This window comes from Sphaerodactylus townsendi, linkage group LG16 (genome assembly GCF_021028975.2).
Source record: "Sphaerodactylus townsendi isolate TG3544 linkage group LG16, MPM_Stown_v2.3, whole genome shotgun sequence".
Lineage (NCBI taxonomy): Eukaryota > Metazoa > Chordata > Lepidosauria > Squamata > Sphaerodactylidae > Sphaerodactylus > Sphaerodactylus townsendi.
The window spans coordinates 9,724,096-9,743,525 of record NC_059440.1 but is presented as its reverse complement, the minus strand read 5'-3'; the positions used below and the strand labels follow the sequence as shown (position 1 = coordinate 9,743,525).

The 19,430-nt window shown below is 49.6% G+C and overlaps 2 protein-coding genes across 4 annotated transcripts in view; one reads left to right on the top strand and one right to left on the bottom strand.

The window, feature by feature from the left end:
• TAOK1 (TAO kinase 1) overlaps nucleotides 1-11,718 on the top strand; it is an 84,924-nt gene extending 73,206 nt beyond the window's left edge. For both annotated transcript variants that reach the window (XM_048519271.1, XM_048519272.1), the window contains exons 17-20: nucleotides 540-779; nucleotides 1,542-1,754; nucleotides 2,052-2,234; nucleotides 3,008-11,718. In XM_048519271.1, the coding sequence (XP_048375228.1) occupies nucleotides 540-779; nucleotides 1,542-1,754; nucleotides 2,052-2,234; nucleotides 3,008-3,469 (1,098 nt within the window). In that variant the 3' untranslated portion in view covers nucleotides 3,470-11,718. The remainder of the gene's footprint in view (nucleotides 1-539; nucleotides 780-1,541; nucleotides 1,755-2,051; nucleotides 2,235-3,007) is intronic.
• Nucleotides 11,719-12,765: 1,047 nt separating this feature from the next.
• On the bottom strand, nucleotides 12,766-19,075 carry ABHD15 (abhydrolase domain containing 15). Of its 2 annotated transcripts, XR_007246337.1 has the most exons (3): nucleotides 18,184-19,075; nucleotides 14,067-14,915; nucleotides 12,766-13,281 (listed from the first exon to the last, which is right to left on the bottom strand). XR_007246337.1 is itself a non-coding variant. In XM_048519276.1 (2 exons), exons 1-2 carry the CDS (start codon nucleotides 19,038-19,040, stop codon nucleotides 14,378-14,380), a joined length of 1,395 nt encoding a protein of 464 aa, XP_048375233.1. In that variant the 5' UTR covers nucleotides 19,041-19,075; the 3' UTR covers nucleotides 13,984-14,377. The 2 variants fall into 2 exon arrangements, 1 of the variants encoding a protein (XP_048375233.1); XM_048519276.1 differs by lacking the exon at nucleotides 12,766-13,281 and having other exon boundaries at nucleotides 13,984-14,915.
• Nucleotides 19,076-19,430: the final 355 nt, after the last annotated feature.

The following is a 19,430-nucleotide window of genomic DNA, read 5'->3' as shown; positions in this document are numbered from 1 at the left end:
GAGGTTTTGCTGAAGTGCGAAATATAAGGCATCCCCGAAAGTAAGACATAGCAAAGTTTTTGTTTGGAAGCATGCCCGACGAACAGAACACAGGAAAAATAAGACATCCCCTGAAAATAAGACATAGCACATCTTTGGGAGCAAAAATTAATATAAGACACTGTCTTATATTCTTATAATATAAGACACTGTCTTATATTCGGGGAAACACGGTATCTTAGATTGCTGAATCCAAACGAGAAAGAACAAAACAAATTTGTGAATGACTTGTCTGCTGACAGTCCAGACAGTAATGGAACTTGAATGTTATGTGGCAGGCTGTAGGAACAAGCAGCAAGGAAAGGTGGTCTCTTTCATGCCCTCCTCGTGAATGTCTCTGAGACATCTGGCTGGTGGCTTTTTGGGAACAGGATGAAGGGCAAGACGGGACCGGAGCTCAGTCCCCAGACCATCTCTCAGCCTGCAGCAACCCCCCCCCCCCACACACACACACACTCACACTTAAATGAGGGGTTAACAGCCATTTATTTGTGACCCAGGAACTAAACAAGAGGCAGACCCAGAAGGATCTCGAGCATGCCATGTTGCTCCGTCAACATGAGTCCATGCAGGAGCTGGAGTTCCGGCACCTCAACACAATCCAGAAGATGCGCTGCGAGCTGATCCGCCTCCAGCACCAGACGGAGCTCACCAACCAGCTGGAGTACAACAAGCGGCGGGAGCGAGAGTTGAGGCGCAAGCACGTCATGGAGGTCCGGCAGCAGCCCAAGAGCCTCAAGGTACTTCCGGGTTCCCAGCACTGGGAAGTCCTCTCCACTCAGTTGTCAGTTTGCACGGTAGGAGAAATTACCAGATCCTGGATCCTCCCTGTAGTTAAAGCTCCGTGGGCAGAAGGGGCAGCGGCCCGTGGTGGTTTTTGTGGCATTGCTTGTGCTTTATATTTGGCTGTCAGGAGAATGGAGGGGCCGTGTAAACATGGGTCCTGCGGTGAAGTTCTGTGCCAGAATTCAATACTTCGTTCTGCACCAAGGCAAACTGGGCTTGCGTCACATATACAGGTTACAACTTCAGCAGATTTGAGGCTCGTTTTTAAAAGTTCGTTATCGAAGTATTCCGAGTCACATGACCAGGAACCCATGTAAGCTGCTGAGAAGAAGAGCTGGTCTCTATATCCGCTTTTCTCAACCTTTAAGGAGTCTCAGATCAGCTTACGAACTCCATCCCTTCCTCTGCCCATAACAGATACCTTGTGAGGCTGGTGGGGCTGAGAGAGTTCAGAAGAACAGTGACTAGCCCAAGGTCACGCAACTGGCTTCATGTGTAGGAGGGGGGGAAACAAACCTGGTTCACCCCCAACACGGGTTTTATATCGTAATTAGCCCGCGTTTAATGGTCCGTGCAGAAGGGGTCTTGCTCTCATCCCACTGACTATGTTCACTGACGGTCTGTAACCCACCTCGAGTCTCCATGAAAAAAGCATTTAATGCTGTAAATGTACATTCCCTCCTGATGTGCCTTGTTTGCCTCCTCTCCCATCCTAGTCTAAAGAGATTCAGATCAAGAAGCAGTTTCAGGATACTTGCAAGATCCAGACTCGGCAGTATAAAGCGTTGCGGAACCACCTGCTGGAGACGACGCCAAAGAGTGAGCACAAGGCAGTCCTGAAACGGCTCAAGGAGGAGCAGACCCGGAAGCTGGCCATCCTAGCGGAGCAGTACGACCACAGCATCAACGAGATGCTCTCCACGCAAGCAGTGAGTTTCCCGTCGAAGTGGCCAGTTGGAGAGAGAGAGAGAGGGAGGAGCTATGGCTCATGTACATAACGAAGATGTAGAGATGGAGGAATTCATTAGTTAGCTACCAGCAGACTGCTTTTCAGGTCTCTCCTGTCTGCAGGATTGTTGCTGCATTGTCCTGCCTCAGACTGCTTCAGTGCACCCCCCGACCAACAATGGCTGCTCTTCTCGCTCTTCTTACCCCTCCTCGAAGGGGTCGTGAGCAGCTGCCCCTGCAGCACATACCCACCCACCCCTCATCTTTTTTTTTTGCAGCTGCGACTGGACGAGGCGCAGGAAGCAGAGTGCCAGGTTCTCAAGATGCAGCTGCAGCAGGAACTGGAGCTGTTGAACGCTTACCAGAGTAAAATCAAGATGCAGGCAGAGGCCCAGCATGACCGGGAGCTGCGTGAACTGGAGCAGCGGGTGTCCCTGCGCAGGGCTCTCCTGGAACAGAAGGTAGGACTGTGTTTGCTGCTCCAGTTTGTTGTTGTTGTTGTTGTTTTTGGGTCAGGCAGTGGGAACCTTGGCCAAAGACCGGAATCCTGTTCACATGACACAGTGAATGCTTGGACATCCCATCTGTATGTACATACATCTATTTGAGAGAAGGAGCCAGTTCACGTTCACTTTACAAATGAAACTTGAGAGGGGTATTGTTGAAGGCTTTCATGGCTGGAATCACTAGGGTGTTGCGGGTTTTCCGGGCTGTATGGCCATGTTCCAGAAGCATTCTCTCCTGACCTTTCGCCTGCATCTGTGGCTGGCATCTTCAGAGGATCTCCTCTGAAGATGCCAGCCACAGATGCAGGTGAAACGTCAGGAGAGAGTCTAGTAGGGCACTCAGACACTAAGAAGCGATTGCTTTCATAGTGGATAAGGGTCCAAACTGCAGAAGAAGAACCTTCTTGGGGACGTGAATCATTCATGCCACTCGACTGGAAAGAGGCAAATGCCAAGAGCACCAAATTACCCAGTTCCACATTAGGCATTCTAGTCGCAGGTGGGTAACTCTGCTATGTCTCTGCATTAGAAGTGGTGAGATCAGGTATGGCCAGCCTAGCACACCAGGCAGCAACACAGCAGATGGGCCCGTTAGGCTTAGAGGGTCCTTGAATTGCTTGATGGTTTTGCTTTTCATAGCTTGCTAGTATTCCCTGGCATATAGTTTGGGAGTTCCTGTGCTAAAATAACCCCCCGTTCCCCCCCCCCCCCATTTCTCTTCTACACAGATAGAAGAAGAAATTATGGCGTTACAGAACGAGCGCACGGAACGGATCCGAAGCCTGCTGGAGCGCCAGGCCCGGGAATTAGAGGCCTTTGATTCAGAGAGCATGAGGCTAGGTTTTAGTAACATGGTTCTTTCGAATCTCTCCCCCGAGGCGTTCAGCCACAGTTACCCAGGAGCTTCTAGCTGGTCCCACCATCCTCCAGGGGGCACAGGACCTCACTGGGGTCATCCCATGGGCGGCCCGCCACAAGCGTGGGGCCACCCAATGCAAGGTGGTCCCCAGCCATGGGGTCACCCCTCAGGGCCCATGCAAGGAGTCCCCAGAGGTAGTTCGCTGGGGGTCCGCAACAGCCCCCAGGCTCTGAGGCGGACGGCTTCCGGGGGACGGACAGAGCAGGGCATGAGCCGGAGCACAAGTGTCACCTCGCAGATATCCAACGGGTCACACATGTCTTATACATAATAACTTCCAGTGTGTCTCTGAGGGTGGTGATTCCACCGGAGCTGCCTGCCAACCGAAACTGCCAACAGACACCCTCCCTGGGAGCCCGGCACGAGCAGCGCGGATTCTGGGTGCGGGCTGGCGTGCGCATTCACCTGGGAAAGCGTTGTTTTGGGTTTACTAACAGGGATGTCATAGTATTTGGCTGCAGAGTTCTCTTACCTTTTTTGTTTTGTTTTTTTTAAGGAAGCAGCGTGGAGTCCTGGAGAGAGGGTGATTTTTACAGTAGTGGGGGTGGGGTGGTCTTTCTCTTTCCCAGCGGCCTGGAGCTCAGAAAGGAAGAGCTGGTGTCGCCGTTCCTTTAGTGGGGACACTGAGGGCGAATTAGCCAAGCCTGGGTGTGCTTGGCTCCCCCTCTCTGTGTTTTCTCTGTGTCCCTTCCCTTGAAGGGGTGGACCTCTTGCTGAGAAGGGACCAAGCAAAAGTGCGTAGCAAGAGTGGGCCAAGAGGACTTTGCCCGCTGAGAGAAGTCGGGGAGGAAAGGGAGTGCAGACTCCGCGCGCGCCCCCCAGCGCATGCTCTCTCTCTTGCACTAAGTGGCAAAGTTGCTCAGGCAGGCCGTGGGAAAGAGCTGCACTAGTGAAATGCACCTGGCCGAAGTCTGTTTCCGGTTCAGCTCCGCATGCCCGTGCTGTGTCATGCGCAGATGCGGGAGGGAAGAGTTGGGTCAGGAAGGCGTTCTCTTTTCTGACTTAATACTGTGACATCTCATCTTAGTGAAGCATCAGAACAATTCGCAGGACGCCCGCAATCGCCCCACTCTGTCTGCCGTATTCGTCAGAGGCTTGCAGGCAGCCAATCCAAAATTCCAGAGGTATTGCAAAAAGATGCCATAAGTTGCAAACACGCCATCGGTAGATGAGGAGGCTTTCCTTCTGACACTACATTTGCCAGTTATGTTACCTACTTGGGCTTGCCACAGTTTCTTGTTTACATGTAAAGCCAGCCAACTGTTTGAGTGTTTTAGTTGCCACAGGGAGCCAGGAGCCAACAGGGTCTCTCCCAGCTGCTGATTAACCCCTGCCTTGCCTCTGTAGACCTTTTTTTATATACGCAGCCCATCCTTGGCTTGAATCCTTCACAATGCCATGGCTGTTGGCATTGCCTGACCGCCACTCCCTGTGTCTCAGCCAAGGAGCTCCCACACGCACCTGAGTCTGAGAATAAGGTAGCGGACCTTGTACGCTCAGAATCTTTGGAACCTCTAATGCCAAGGGCAGGGACGGAGGCGCTGTGGGCTGGCATCAAAAGGGTTAAAATGAAAGCAGTTTGGCCGGAGGGTGCCCCCCCCCCAAAAAAAAAAGAAAAGAAAAGAAAAGTTCCTCTTATGGGCTGCTCCACTTGGCGATCTTTGTAGTTTCCTTGCACACTTAAAAAAAAAAACACTAGCTACTAACTCTAGAATTTGCCTTTTAACACATCTATAGGGCTCAAAAATGCAAGGTTTTTTTCTGAATGTTTATGTCTATGTGACATATTTGTATAGAAAATAGTCTAACGCCTCACACTGCTGCTCACTTTTTTAATCAGTGTGACTTTTTTAATTAGCTAAATTAAGCACCACTCCAGATCCTTAACTTTCAGCCTCTCTCTCCCCCTCCCCAGCCTCCAACTCTTTGGCAGATCATATCACTGGGCACAAACATGGGCCCATAACCCAAATCCACCCCTGAAACCCTGGGGTGGGGAGAAGGCCTTCTGACATTGAGCTGTGTACCATTGTTTCACTTAAATGCAGAGATTCATCTTGGCAGAGATAGGCGAGACACCAAAACAGCAAACCTTTCGTTGGCTTTATATTCTGGGTTGTGTATTTCTACAAGACGTGTCAAAGGACGCCCGCTCCTTGTCATTGACGTGTCTTTCGAGTAAAATTCAACCAGCTCTTTTATTTTTCAAAGGTGGGAGAGAGGGAAAAAAAACACTGAAACTTTTAAACTGGGAATCCCTCTTGAAACTTTGGCCTCACGTCCGCTCAGGCAGGACTGCATCAAGTCTGTGGTGCTAGACCGTGGGGCGGGGAGGGGGGGCTGAAGGGTCCTCCTTGCTTCCCAGCTTGTACACACACATTCACCCGCAGAGCGGTCGTCTGAGGTCGCGTTGAAACCCCGTGCTTCTCATTCTTTTTCTTGCTTTTATGACAAAGTGTCGGTCAGGGGAAGATTTCCTTGAAATCATCTTGTTTTGTGTGATGTAAAAGCATAGGCTGTAACTGCTGCCTTCCTCTCCCCCCCCCCCCACCCACCCCCCAATCAATTTCAATATTAGCGCTTTTATTGGAGAGAATTGTGGTGTAACTAGTTTTTTTTTCTTTTTCCCATGTACATCATCACTTGCCAGACCCTGGACTCTTCGATGAATTAATATTTTAATTAAAATAGTTTGCAAAAACTGATTCAGATTAATTGGTCTAAATGGTTTGCATCTGGTGCGTGAATGGATGGGCGTCTGTCGAGAGGAGCCAGGCGAAGAGGTGAGCAAGCCACTTTAGCTGCTGGCTCGGGGTTCCTTTAAAAATGCAATTGATCTGCGAGTCCCGCCTCCATCTGCGATGGACATGTATAAAAGCCAATAGCCTCCTTTACTGAGAGATACAGGTATTTTCTGAATCAGTTTGCAAACCGGAGAGATGTTTCAGGATTTGTGTTAAAGCTCATTCCCCTTCCAAAAATCGTTAACTTCTTTCATTCATTCCATGTTGATCTCTGGAATGGCGTTTTCTGTTTCGTTGCCTTTTGATTGATAGAAACCAGATGTCCAAAAAATGACATTATTTTTGTTTTGGCTCAGAATCTATCACCTCTCAAGCTCAGGAAGCTTGTCCTCACTCACCTTCGCACAAACCTGCATGAGTTGGCAACACATTTCATTGTCCGCGTCCATTATCCCCGTGATATTTAGAGCCTTACAAGCGGATTTCCCTCTCTGGCACCCTTAGACAAGCAGAGTTCCTCTCAATGTTCAGGAGGAGGCCAGAAGATCTGCACGTTTTCCATTTGCTGAGTGACCGTGTTGTGGCTTTGAACATCATGCCACTCCTGGCAGAATCTGTGGAGGAAGGGTATGTGGTCAAGCAGCAGGCAGATGACGGGAAGCGCAGCAAAAGGTTTAGAAGGCTCCCAACGGCCCATGGGAGCTGCTGGAATCCTGACGTCCCAACTGTTGCGCATATCCGGAAAATCCCGCCTCCTGCGCCTTGAGCTCAGGATCACAAGTGTTCTCGCTGGAGAAGCAAAGACATAATCCACTTCTTTTGTCTTGTTCTTTGCTGGGCACTTCTTTGTTCATCCTGTTTGTTTTTCTGGGAGTGGGGGTTTTTTTGCGGGGGAGGGGGGACATCTTATTTATTTACACTTCTATTTTCTCCCCAAACATATCATTGGGTCTTTTAACCTCATAACCCTGTGAAGGATGTTAGGCTGGGTGCATGTGCTTCGCTCAAGGTCATGCTTCTTGAATCTCCCTGATCCTAGTCCAGGGGTCTGCAACCTGTGGCTCTCCAGATGTTCATGGACTACAGTTTCCATCAGCCCTTGCCAGCATGGCCCTGTCTTAGTCCAACACTCTTAACTGCTATACCATATCATCTTTGTCTAAACATCCGCTGAAAACTACTACATGTTGACTGTGGCACTACTTCTGGGGAGGTTTCCATGATCCACATCCCTAGTGCAGAACTACCAAGTGCCTTCCGTTTTGATAAGGAAGCCCCAGGATAGCGTGGCCCACCTTAAACAGATCCACACATCTTTGTAATGCGCCAGGATGTGTGTGGTTTTTTAAAACATACGGGCTCTCATTTGTGCATACGTTTGTAATTTCTTGCATGCCTTCCACGCAAGAGACACCAAGCCGTGCCGTTTGTTTCGGAAGAGGTGCCAACAGCCTGTCAATCAACCTGCAACGCTTTGGAGGTTGATTGGAGAGGAGGCTGATTGGAGTGGAAGGAAGGAGGCCCCTCCCCACGCCAGTGGGTTTCTTTTAGACCTTCAGCCGCTTGGTAGTCAAAGGCACAAGTTTGCGCTTTCGTGTCTTTGGAGAAGAGGTGGTGGGAACTGCCATCAAGTCGTGATGGTAACTCCATCAGGTTTTCAAGGCAAGAATAGAGCAGAGGTGGTTTGCCATGGCCTCCCCTCAGCATAGCAACTGGACTTCCTTAGCGGCCTTCCAGCCAAGCTGTAACCAGGGCGGGGACTGTTTAAATTCTGAGCAGGCTAGCTTGGGCCATCCAGCTCAGAAGAGGAGGAAGAAGAGGATTGGTCTATTGTGGGGTGTGCTTCTGGTTTAGTTCCCTGAAACCTGACAATGGAGCTGCCTCTGTCGATCTTGTCAATAGCCAGCTCCTGGCAGGAGGGGCATGATTTAGATGCTGTCTAGGCATCGGCCGCAAAGGCACTATAAACTGAACCCTTTCCATCCCTTGGTTGGCGTCTGTAGAGCCGGTGGACCTCTCCATCTTTCATGCTTTTTGCAGATATAGAAAATGTCTCTCTGTTGTTTCCTTACATGGGGGGTTTATACCAACAAAACCCACAGAAGAAGCTGGATTCACCCAGTACCTAACCTGTGTATTCAGGTGTGGGAATGGTCTTCTGAAGCCATCCCATCCATGCCAGTGTCTCGTGGCCCCATGGGTGGCTGTTTCTGTATTGTGGAGGTGGTCTCGCTGCTTGGATGGAGTGTAGAGTCTCCCGCTCGGGAAAGCCCAGCCGAAGCTTCCCTGCAGCACCACTTGCCTTCTAGACCAGTCCAGTGTATGAAGGTGAGGTCTAAATCTGGCCTTTTTGCTGCTACCCTGGCAGTTCTGCCAATGATGGGTTTTGGATTTGAAGCTGGGTTTCCAGCTGAGTCCTTAAACCGGGAGCCATGATGCTACGGTGCCTGCTGACCTCTCTCTTGGCGCCTGCCGGGCGTTTTTAGGCAGTGGAGCCAAGTCGGGAACTTTTCCAGGTTTGGTGGTTGCCCTCACCACCCTGGGTCAATTCCCAAGCTACCCACAGCCTCTGAAAAGCTGGTAGGGGAGCATTGTTATGAATCCCTAGAATCATAGAGTTGGAAGGGGCCGTACAGGCCATCTAGTCTGACCTCCTGCTCAGTCCATGATCAGCTTAGAGTATCCCTGCTAAGCATTCATCCAGGCTCTGCTTGAAGACTGCCAAAGAGGGGGAGCTCACCGCCTCTCTATGCAGCCAGCTCCCCTGCTGAACGGCTCTTACCATAAAATAATATTTTCTAATGTCCAGCCAGTACCTTTCCACCTTCAAGTGGAGTTTTTTGAGTTCTGTAGGGCTTCTTTTTCTTTCTTTCTTTCTGAAGGGCTTTGGTGCACCCTCTTCCAAATAGTTAAGACCCAAGGAGAAGATACTGGCCTTTTCAGGATAATTGAGTGATGACCTCTCCGGGCTCAGAGTAAGTGAAGGGGACAGTTTTGCTGTCTTTATTTGTACTTTTCATGTACCATCTGGCCATTTAGCACTAAGCTCTCATTGGGTTCTCCTGAAAGCCCTTTCCCAGAGCTTTGGTAAACAGGCACTCTGGTGGGGAAAAGGCTGCGTCAGCAAGGAAAGGGATAGAGCAAATGGGGCTTACAAAACCAAGCAGGGTGTTTTATCCTCACGGAGGAGTGTGTCTACAGTTGTATGTTCTTCCTCCAATCTGGTCTGGTTAGGGAGTGGGGGCTGCACGGCATGCCATTTTCTTGCCTAGGTCAAAACGTAGCAGCTCAACACCACAAAACACCCCCTCTCTTCATGAGGATGGGTGCCCTGGTGGGTGTCAGCAAAGAGTATTCCTTTACTTGTCCGATTTCATGTTTGGGGTCACCGATACCCACACAGCTGGCTTTTAATTTTTAATGTTGATTTTCAACAATTTTCTGTGACTTGTGTGAAGAGACGCAAGGAGAAATGCAAGTCACTAAGATCTGCCTCTTAACTGCTGCAGATTATACCAACTTTGCTTTCTTCTGGGTGTCACTTAAGGGGCATGTCATATTTTGCCTGTACGTTTGTCCGGGTTAAGATTTGCACAGGGGATATTTCTTTTTCCCGCGGGTATCAAACACAGGGTTGTGTTCAAGCTCTCCGTCAGCTGACCCTCTCGCCCTTTTTTACCCTAGATTTCAGAGACCAGAAACTGTAAACATGGTTGCTGGTTCTGTCAGTAGATACCTTGAGAGGGGATTCTGGGAAATTGGAACTGATTGCTTCAGTTGGTCTTGTGCTCAGGAAAGAGGTATGCATATGTGATTTCCAGAGGCAATAGAATCCCTATTGGCACATATGCCGGGTACAGGAGGGAAAAACATAGGGAGAAAAAACAGAGTGCGTAGTATGTGTGGTTGCGTGCCTGTGTGGGCGTATCAGCACTTTTTGAAAAGCAAACATGATCATTCTCCTCCTTTAATTTCACCACCATGTTATTTTGCCCCTTTGCTTTTCCAACTCAGAACATAGAAATAAAACCATCTCTCCATGCTGGAGTGGATTTGAGGTATAATATTTTTTTTTAAAGACTGCAGTACATGCCACACACAACGAAGAACTGACTGTTGCCAAAACTGTCAGCGAGTTTTGCGTTTTAAACTAACACTTCATTGCTTGAAGTCCTTTGTATATGTTTCTCCCAGAGAAGGAGGGTTTCTAACCATTGGGTGGCAGGATGCAAACGGTGATAGGTTTGCAGCAAAAATTTGGCTTTAATGATAAAGGCAAGTGGCAAGTGTCTTCTCAAATTAAGGCCTCTGGGTCAAGAGTGTGAAATGTGAATAGTGTACATTTGGCATTAAAACAAAAAAGAGTAAAGCTTGCTTGTATTGTGAAGATTATTTTAAGATGAACATGACACTTGATTTCTAACAAAACAATACTTAACACAACTTCAATGTAAATTTATCCCTCCTGGGGTAAAAAAGAGCATCTTGAATGTATAATAATAAATTTTTGTAAGCTGGGTTGACATCCTGCCGGCCAGCTGCTCTATTTATTAATTTTGTATAATTAATCTCCCTCCGTTGGCTTTCTAGTGTGGATCTGACTCTCCCCTACCCAACCCCCCTTTTGCACAATTTTGACATGACTTGGGGGGGGGGGGGGTCCGCTTTTTGAATCTCTTTTGTTTTGTTTCCGGTCTGCAGTTTATTACACAAATGTCTTTTTGACTGTCAAATATAGAAGCGCATAAACCGTCAGTTGGGAGAAAGGAAGCGAGCAGAAACGTTGTCTTTCAGGGGAGGGGTGAACCTTTGCATCTGGCATGCGGGCAACCATTTCTTAGCTCCATACCTGCCTTGAGACAAGGTCACCATTTTCCATGAATTTGAAATTAACCTTGATTCAGGGGTGGGGGGGTGTCTTTTGGGCTGTGGGGAGAGGTGAGAATCGCAAGCCAAATTGGCTTTGCGTCACTCCCTGCCCAACACACACACACACACACACACACACACATACACAACACTGCAATGTGTGTTTTGGCTGATTTACAGGGTCTTTTTTGTGCAGGGATGTTCTCAAGTGTTCTGCCCCGCCTAGGGGACATTTCCCAGGGGCTACATATCTTGGCCCTCTACTTAGATTTCCAAAAAATAACTTAACACCTCCTACTAGAGCCAACGGAACCACCTGCAGTCTGAACAAAGAAGAAGCAGATTCAAATCCTGGCTGGTCGAGCGGGAAAGAGGAGCCAGGCTGGGACGCATTTGACATGACATTAACCAGAGCTCGTTTCTCTGACCAGAATTTCCTTTTGTCGGGATGTTTGCCTGTGTTGGGGAATCAGCTGTGAAGTTTATCAACGGGACTCAAAGCACGTCAGCAAGGGTCTCGGGGGGGGGGGGGACCAGTTTGGAGGCTGATTAGCAGCTTCCTTCCTCTGAATTGGCGACATGCAGCATCTGGTGTGGCGAAAGAATTGCTCCTCTTTCCCTCCTCGCTGCCACAGGTGTGCATTTCCCACAAAGGCTGTACGGTCGGGGCTTCTGTTGTATAATATTCTCGTCAGTATTCTGGATATTCTTCTGGTTCAGACTTAACGTAATAGCTCATATATAATAACCTGTATTAATTGTATAGATTGTGCATTTAAAGCTGTTATCGAGTTCTTGGAAAACAGAGAACAGAGGGTCCTATGTAATATTTTGTTTGTAAGTATCCTTTGTATCATAGCAAAGGAGATGTTTAAAACAAATGAGCTGTAATAAAGTAATTTTAGTACGTGGCGTGTCTGTTTTTGATCCTGCTACGAGGCAGGAGGGGCAGCTTTGCTTCAGGAGTCTTTCGAAATGTGGGGACTGACCTATAGAGGCAAAGCTACCCCCTTTTGGGGCAAGACTGAACAGTCACATCTGGAAGAGCCCTCATTCCTGGTGAGTCTCCAGGGGTTGGCAGATCGGACAGTCCAGATGACTAGGAGGAGGAGCACGAGGTCTATTTAATCTGGGCTTTCGCAAAGGATGATGGGAGAAAGCGGGGTGGGAAACCTGGCAGTTTTACTTCAAAGAGATGACCACGGACACCAGGTGTCAAAACTGCACACCCTTTTTTGCAAACACGGGAGCCGAACTGTTGTAGGCTAGAATGAGGCCTTGGAAAGAATTCCACTGCAAACTATGGCTCTCCAGATGTTCATGGACTGCAACTCCCATCAGCCCCTGCCAGCACGGCCAAGTGGCAGGACTGATGGGAATTGTAGTCCATGAACATCTGGATCGCCATAGTTTGCAGAGCCCTTGCCCTAGCGCATTTGAGGCCTTACTCAAGGACTGGATGGTGTGTTTGTGTATGTGAATCGGCTGGACTTTCCGGTCTGGCCCAGCAAGATCACACTCGCCTTCCGTTCGCAATCGTCCCATGAGACAAGAGCCTTGAAGAAGCAGCTCACGCAAGCTGCAAGCTCCTGATTTTCAGGGTACATAGATTTGTGTTAATTTGGGGTGACAGGTGTCTCACCTCTGGCCTGGGACTCTGCCACTGCCTCCTACCCCCTGTACAGTGTAGCGCGGCCAAGCGAGAGCATTCCTGACCGGCTTCCCAGTTCCTGCCCCCTAGATTTCAAAAAAGTCTGCCCTCCTCTCCCTTAAGCCCTCTGACTCTGGCCTCGTCAGCTGGACCCACAGAGCCACAGGGGTGACCATGCGGTCTTGTCTCTCAAAGGGTTCTTTAGCTTTCTTAGTTTATTGCAACAGAAATTGATCAGGAGTCATGATGGTATCTCTTAAAAATATTCCAGCATAACAAATGCCACAGCTGTGGGAACCACCATCTTATTTATTAAAATATTTATACCCTGCCTTTCCTTACAGTGGCTGGCTGACAAAGCGCAGTTGAAAGCATACAGAATAAAGCCCAAGTATCCCCATTCCCTCTCCAAGAAGAGGCCTCGTGCTGATACTCCATTAAATGCCCTGGGAAACGCCTCTGAAAATGTCTGGAGTCAAGTGTCCGCAGCACGGTACAACGGTTAAGAGTGTCAGGCTAAGAACTAGGAAGTAGGTTTCAAACTCCACTTTGCCCTAGATGCTTGCTGGGTGACCTTCGATTAGTCACGCACGTTCCGTCTAGCCCACTATGCAGGGCTGTTGTGAGGATAACACGGAGCGGAAAATGTTGTAAGCCACTTAAGGTCCCGTTGGAGAAAAAAGTGGGGTATAAATAACGCAAATAAATATATAAAGCAAGTCTGGTGTACTGGGAATGACGACGTAAGGGATGCCTCTTGAATCTGTTCTGCCAGACTGGAGTGTGTTATCTTCCTGCTCTCCCCCATGCACACGTGTGCTGTTATTGTAAGGATAAAGAGGAAAAGAACATAAGCCACTTGGTCCTCATTGGGGTGACATGTGGGGTATAATACTAACAAGACAAAGGAGCTTATAGTGAACTGTAGAAGGAATAGCTCAGAAATTCAGCCCTTGACTATAAATGGAGATCAAGTAGAGCGGGTGGCTAGCTTTAAATTTCTGGGCGTTGTGATTAAAGGGGACTTGACCTGGGGCGTACAGACTGCCGCGGTGGTTAAGAAGGCCCAGCAAAGACTGTACTATCTGAGACTTTTAAGGAAACAACAACTGAATGGAAAACTCCTGGTGTCCTTTTACCGCTGTGCTATAGAGAGTGTCTTAACCTACTGCATCTGTGTATGGTTCTCCATTGCAGTGGCAGATAGGAAGGTGCTCCAAAGGGTGATCACTACTGCACAGAGGATTATCGGTTGCCCTCTCCCCTCCTTGGAAGAACTCTATAATTCCCGAAGCCTAAAGAAAGCCCAAAATATTCCGAGAGACCTGTCTCATCCAGCACACTCTCTTTTTGAACTGTTACCATCCGGCAGACGACGCAGGTCTATCAAAACTAGGACAAAGAGGCTTAGAGACAGCTTCTACTCTAGAGCTGTGGCTATGCTAAACTCCGCAGCTTAGTGTTGATGTGTTTGGGGCTGTGTAGGGATGGGTGGAGGAAGAGGAAAGTGAGGATGGGATATGAGTCTGAAATTGTGTGCATCGAGGAATGCTGCTGTAAATTTCGTTGTGCGTGCACAATGACAATAAAATGCTTATGCTTACGCTTAAGTGAAGTTTAAAACGAATGGTCCATCTACATCAGAAGTGGCTGGTTTCACTGGCAGCAACTGCCCAGCGCCTTCGAATTTGTTCTCTGGGGCATTTTGGGGAGGTGCTGCTTGTGTTGTGACCTCACACTCCCCTTCCTGCTATGCGTCTGCAACAAAAAAACATTGTGGGTTCTTCATTGGAGATTATAGTCACAGGGCACAACACTGCTAGCAATCCAGCTTGGGGCTGCACCCAAAAGAGTTTGGTGCAAAGTACCCAGCTGAGGAACTAGTCCCTGCCACTCCGGCCCTTTGCACCAGCTATCAGCGAGTGTATGACCTTTGCCAGCTGAAGCTGTCCTGGAAATCAAGGGGGGCTGGCAGGCCTTCTGTGTTTGGATAAATGCCCTGGCAACACTGAGGCAGGAGCCCCGAATGCCTCCGGTATGGCTTATCTTTCGTTCCCACCTCTGCCTGGAAAAACTTGGCCAATACCCCCAGGTATTCCAGGGCCACCACGTTCCCCCAAGAGGCAGCGGAGGGCAAGGGGCTCTTCTGAAGGAAGCCGCAGTGTCCTCCGTGTGGAGCCAAGAGCAGGAAGAAGTGAGGGTTGGTGTGGAAGAGTTCCCATGGGAGGGTCTTGCTGGGCGGCCCCCGGATGGGATCGTCTGCACTGCAGATGCACAGCACTGGCACGGCTACCTCGTCGGCATCCCGCAGCGGCTCGTTGCAGCCCCAGTAAGCTTCCCATGTCAGGGCCCGGCTCCTCCTGCGGCAGAAGAGGGCTTCTTCGAACTCCCGCAGCGAGTGGCTCCCGAGCACCCGTTCCATCTCCACAACCTCCCCCAAAGCCTTGGCGTACCTGGAAAGGGACACAAGAAGTATTGGATCAGAGGGGGAAGAAGCCACAGTGGAGACAGGATGGAAGAACCAGGTATGAAGGAAGTTGGCAGAGCACACATATACCTGATTCAAGGGACACAGAGTAGCTGCTGGCCAGTTGGCTAGCAGTCTTCCTGTTGAAGGCTGGGTCACTCCTGGAGCCAGCGTGGTGTAGTGGTTAAGAGCAGGTGCACTCTAATCTGGAGGAACTGGGTTTGATTCCCTGCTCTGCCCCTTAAACTGTGGAGGCTTATCTGGTGAACGAGATTAGCTTGTGCAGTCCAACACAGTTGGGTGACCTTGGGCTAGTCACAGTTCTTTGGAGCTTTCTCAGCCCCATCTACCTCACAGGATGTTTGTTGTGAGGGGGGAAGGGAAATGAGTTTGTCAGCCCCTTTGAGTCTCCTTCCAGGAGAGAAAGGGGGATATAAATCCAAATTCTTCTTCTTCCAAGTTCAGATTGCAGGCCTGAGGTTACGGCGGGATGGAGAAGAGCTCTCCCCCCCTCTCCAGTCTTGGCCAACTTTTGCTGCTGCTTCCCTAGCTGTTGTAAGGCAGGTGTCTGTCAGTATTCCTCTGCTGTTGGCATGCAGATGAGTTCGGCTGCCGGAGAGCTCTGCCTTCCTACTTGCCACTGCATTAGAATCAGGTAAGAGCCCTGCTAAATCAGACCAGTGAGTGGTCCATCTAGTCAAGCATCCTGTTCACACAACAGCCAAAAAGTCGCTCTGGAAGGCCATCAACAGGACCTAAGGCAGTGGTGGCTCTCAGAACTCTCTCTGTGGGCACGCATGCACAGAGTTTGTCATGTGAGGGGGCTTGCTTCTGAGTAAACCCTCCTAAGATCGTGATTCACCAGTTCAAAGCGTTGCACAGCTGCTTCAAAGCAAAGCCACCAACCACCACCAAGCTTACTCCTGAGTAATGTGTGCCTCGGAGCCAATCGTTTTCCCTTAACTAAAACCTCAGTATTCAGGTTAAATTGTCGTGTTGGCACTTTGCGATAAATAAGTGGGTTTTGGGTTGCAGTTTGGGCACTCGGTCTCGAAAAGGTTCGCCATCACTGGCCTAAGAGGATGTTGATGTCGCCTCCTAGCAGCAAATTAGTGACGCCCTCGAGCACAAACAGCTGGAAAGATTAGACAGAGTTGCAGGGACAGGTGTATCAGCTGCTGCCGGCACGCTCTCCGCTCTGGTCCCTTAAAGCCAACCTGGAGGAGATGGCTCTGGAGATGGCAACAGACGTCTTGGGAGCATCTTTGCAGAGGTCCGAATAAAGAAGAGTTTGGATTTATGCCCCACCTTTCTCTCCTGCAAGGTGTCTCAAACCGCTTCCCTTCCTCTCCCCACAACAGACACCTTGTGAAGTGGCCGGGGGGGGGGGGGGCTGAGAGAGTGATGAAGAACTGTGATTGGCCCAAAGTCACCCAGCAGGCTTCATTTGGAGGAGCGGGAAAACAAATCCAATTCACCAGGTAAGAGTCTGCCGCTCATGTGGAGGAGTGGGGAATCAACCCTGGTTCTCCAGATTAGAGTCCACCACTCTTTAACCACTTCACCATGCTGCCTCTCTTGTCATGGTCCCATTAACTAGTGCCACAAAATGGCATTCCCCAAATAATAAAAACCCACTCTTTGTTACCTGTTATAACACCACAAATCCAGGTAAGAGTTCTTCATTTGAGATTATAGACAGGACACAACACTCAGGTGGAGGAGTGTGGAATCAAACCTGATTCTCTGTATTAGAGTCCACCGCTCTTAACCACCACACCACGCTGGCTATCAAAAGAAGACTTTGGGCTGCAAATGCTTGCAGACTAAAGAGGAGTGCAGCATGCAAAGCAAGGGGCCACGTGGGACTTATGGGGTGGGCTACAATTCGGGCTTTGCCTCTGCCACAATTTCACACACACCCCAAGCAGAAAAGGAGTCGAATGTGCTACTGGCTTTTATCTCAAAGTAACACACATTTCTGGTTCTGTTGCAGCCATCAAGATTTCAATGCCCTGCAGGCCCATGCCCCTTTGCCAAGATTACATTTTGCAAGATAAGAGATCAAGAAAAATGTGCATCATGTCTACCATTTGCAGTATCATGTATATTAGATGTAACAGCACCTGACTAGCCTGGGCCAGCTTGATTTTATGTGAATTTGGAAGCTAAGCAGGGTCAGCCATGGTTAGTACCTGGATGGGAGACCAGCAAGAAAGACTGGCATTGCTATGCAGAGTAGGGGACCAACACCAGCTTAGAATTGGGGGATTTCTGGAGATGGGGGGGGGGCGATTAGACACCTCCTTGGTGTTTAATGCCATGGATTCCACCTCCCAAAGTAGCCATTTTCTCCAGGGCAACTAATCTCTGTCACCTGAAAACCGGTTGGAATTCCAGCGGATCTCCAGCCACACCCTGGAGGTTGGCAACGCTAAAAGGCAGAGAAAGAACAGAACAAAGAAACGCTGCACACTTGTACTGCTATTGGCAATTTCGTATCTGTGAATAAATATGTAAACACTGAAATTCTTATATTCCCTCCACCTCTATACGACTATAAAGCATATAATATAGTATACTCTTCTAAACAAATAATAAATATAAAGTGCTCAGCAACATATGCAATACAATTTTCCCGTGTTATCAACTGAGTAAAACCGATTGGTCCAATCATTCAATGACAATGGCAGTAATTTTTGCTCATCTGTGTCCTTAAAGCTCCATGGGTCTGGAGTCACTGTGACTTGACAGCATACAATGATCACACTGATTGCAGCAATTTACTGCATGGTTTTTATTTTGGAGTATTTTGAAGAAGGAGTTTGGATTTATAATCCTCCTGTACGGAGACTCAAAAGGGTTTACAATCTCCTTTCCCTTCCTCCCCTCCCCCCCAACAGACAACCTGTGAGGTGGGTGGGGCTGACAGAGCTCAGAGGAGCTGTGACTCTCCCAAGGTCACCCAGCTGGCATGTGTTGGCGTGCACAGGCTAATCTCATTCACCAGATAAACCTCCACAACTTAAATGGCAGAGCAGGGACTCAAACCCAGTTCTCCAGATTAGAGTGCACCTGCTCTTAACCACTACGCCACTGCTGCTCTAAGCATGAAATGCAGCCCCAACTGTAATCTATACATTCAGCAGAATTTGCCTACTTAGGCTGGGGACATCAGTTCCTTCTTCACCCTCTGGGCAACCGCACAAAAGTGGTTTCTGCCCCACCTATCCCATGACTTGGGGAACACCCACCTGCTGACGGCTCTCTTCTGGTACAGGAGCAGGGTCCATTCCCACAACCAAGAGCTGCCAGCTTCAAACCACTCCTGGCACTTGAGCAACGGGGAGATGCAGGCCACTCCACTGAGATCACAGGAAGAACCACATTCACCCAAGAGGGAGAGCAGCAGGCCTGAGCCAGAGCCCTCGCTCACGGCAAAGAGCAAGGCGGTCGGGTGCCGGAAGCGGACGTACGCCACTGCCTCTTTCAGGTCTGATGGGTCACCAAAGGGCTGCAGCCTCGGACTGGTCAGAGGGCAACCGTTTTGCCCACGCCTGTTGAAGATGACCGGGTAGTAGCCGTGCTCAAGAGCCAGCTGGCACAGCTGGCAGATGTTTCTGGTGATCTTGCCCGTGGCACTGGGCACGATCAGGAGCACCGTGGACTGTGCCACGCTCGATCCTTTCTTGCTTTTGCTCCACGGCCCAGTGACCCAGTCCAAGGCGACGAGGCTGTTGTCTGCCACTTGGAGATGGTCTCTGGCAAACTCCAGCGGCAAGTCCGGGGGCCACAGGAGTTGCTTGACGGTCTGCAAGTACGGCCACGTCTTCCAGGGCCACCGCTGGGCCTCCAGGTCAGCAGACTTGTGGAGGTTCTTGAGCAAAGCCAGGGCCAGAGCGGAGGGCTTGCAGATCAGCCGGCAGTCCCCAATGAGAGACCACTTGGTGCCTTTCCCCCTTGGGCTGTGCTCCTCCACTTCTTCCTCCTCCATGGTCCACGGCCACCGTCCCTGGCTACTATTGATCCACCAGGCCAGCAGGCCAAGGATCACTAACCCCACTGTCCAAACCACTGCTGGTTCCATTGCAGCCAAGTGCCTGATAGACATTCATGAAGAGCTGAATCCGCTGCAGCCAGGACCCCGCCAGCCCTGCCCTGCGCTTGGTTACATAGCAAATCATTTATTTGGCTCTGGGTTGCAGGGAGGGGGAAAGGGGGGGGGTCCCTACAAGGATTTAACCCTTCTGCTCCCAAAACACTTTGCCCTCCCTGCTTGAGGCACAACTGGCCAATTGCAGTGGAAGGCACAGTATCTCTCCCTCTCTCTCCCGTGTTAGTTTGTTTAAGCAACGGCTGTAATTTCTTTGCCCCTCCCGTCCTATGGGAATAAGCAGCTGCTCCAGCATACAAGGGAAGCTATCCTGGGGATCTCATGTGCACGTGCAAAGTGTGGATGAAACCATAATATCTGCATTTGTGCTTTGCTCGGCCCCGTCCC

What these genes read in the sequence shown, in the direction of transcription:
- ABHD15 (XM_048519276.1), bottom strand. Translation starts at nt 19,040, where the DNA reads ATGTCTATCAGGCACTTGGCTGCAATGGAACCAGCAGTGGTTTGGACA. An exon ending in CAGAAGAGAGCCGTCAGCAG is followed by an intron (nt 14,916 to 18,183) that starts GTGGGTGTTCCC and finishes GTCCCTTTCCAG; the next exon opens with GTACGCCAAGGCTTTGGGGG.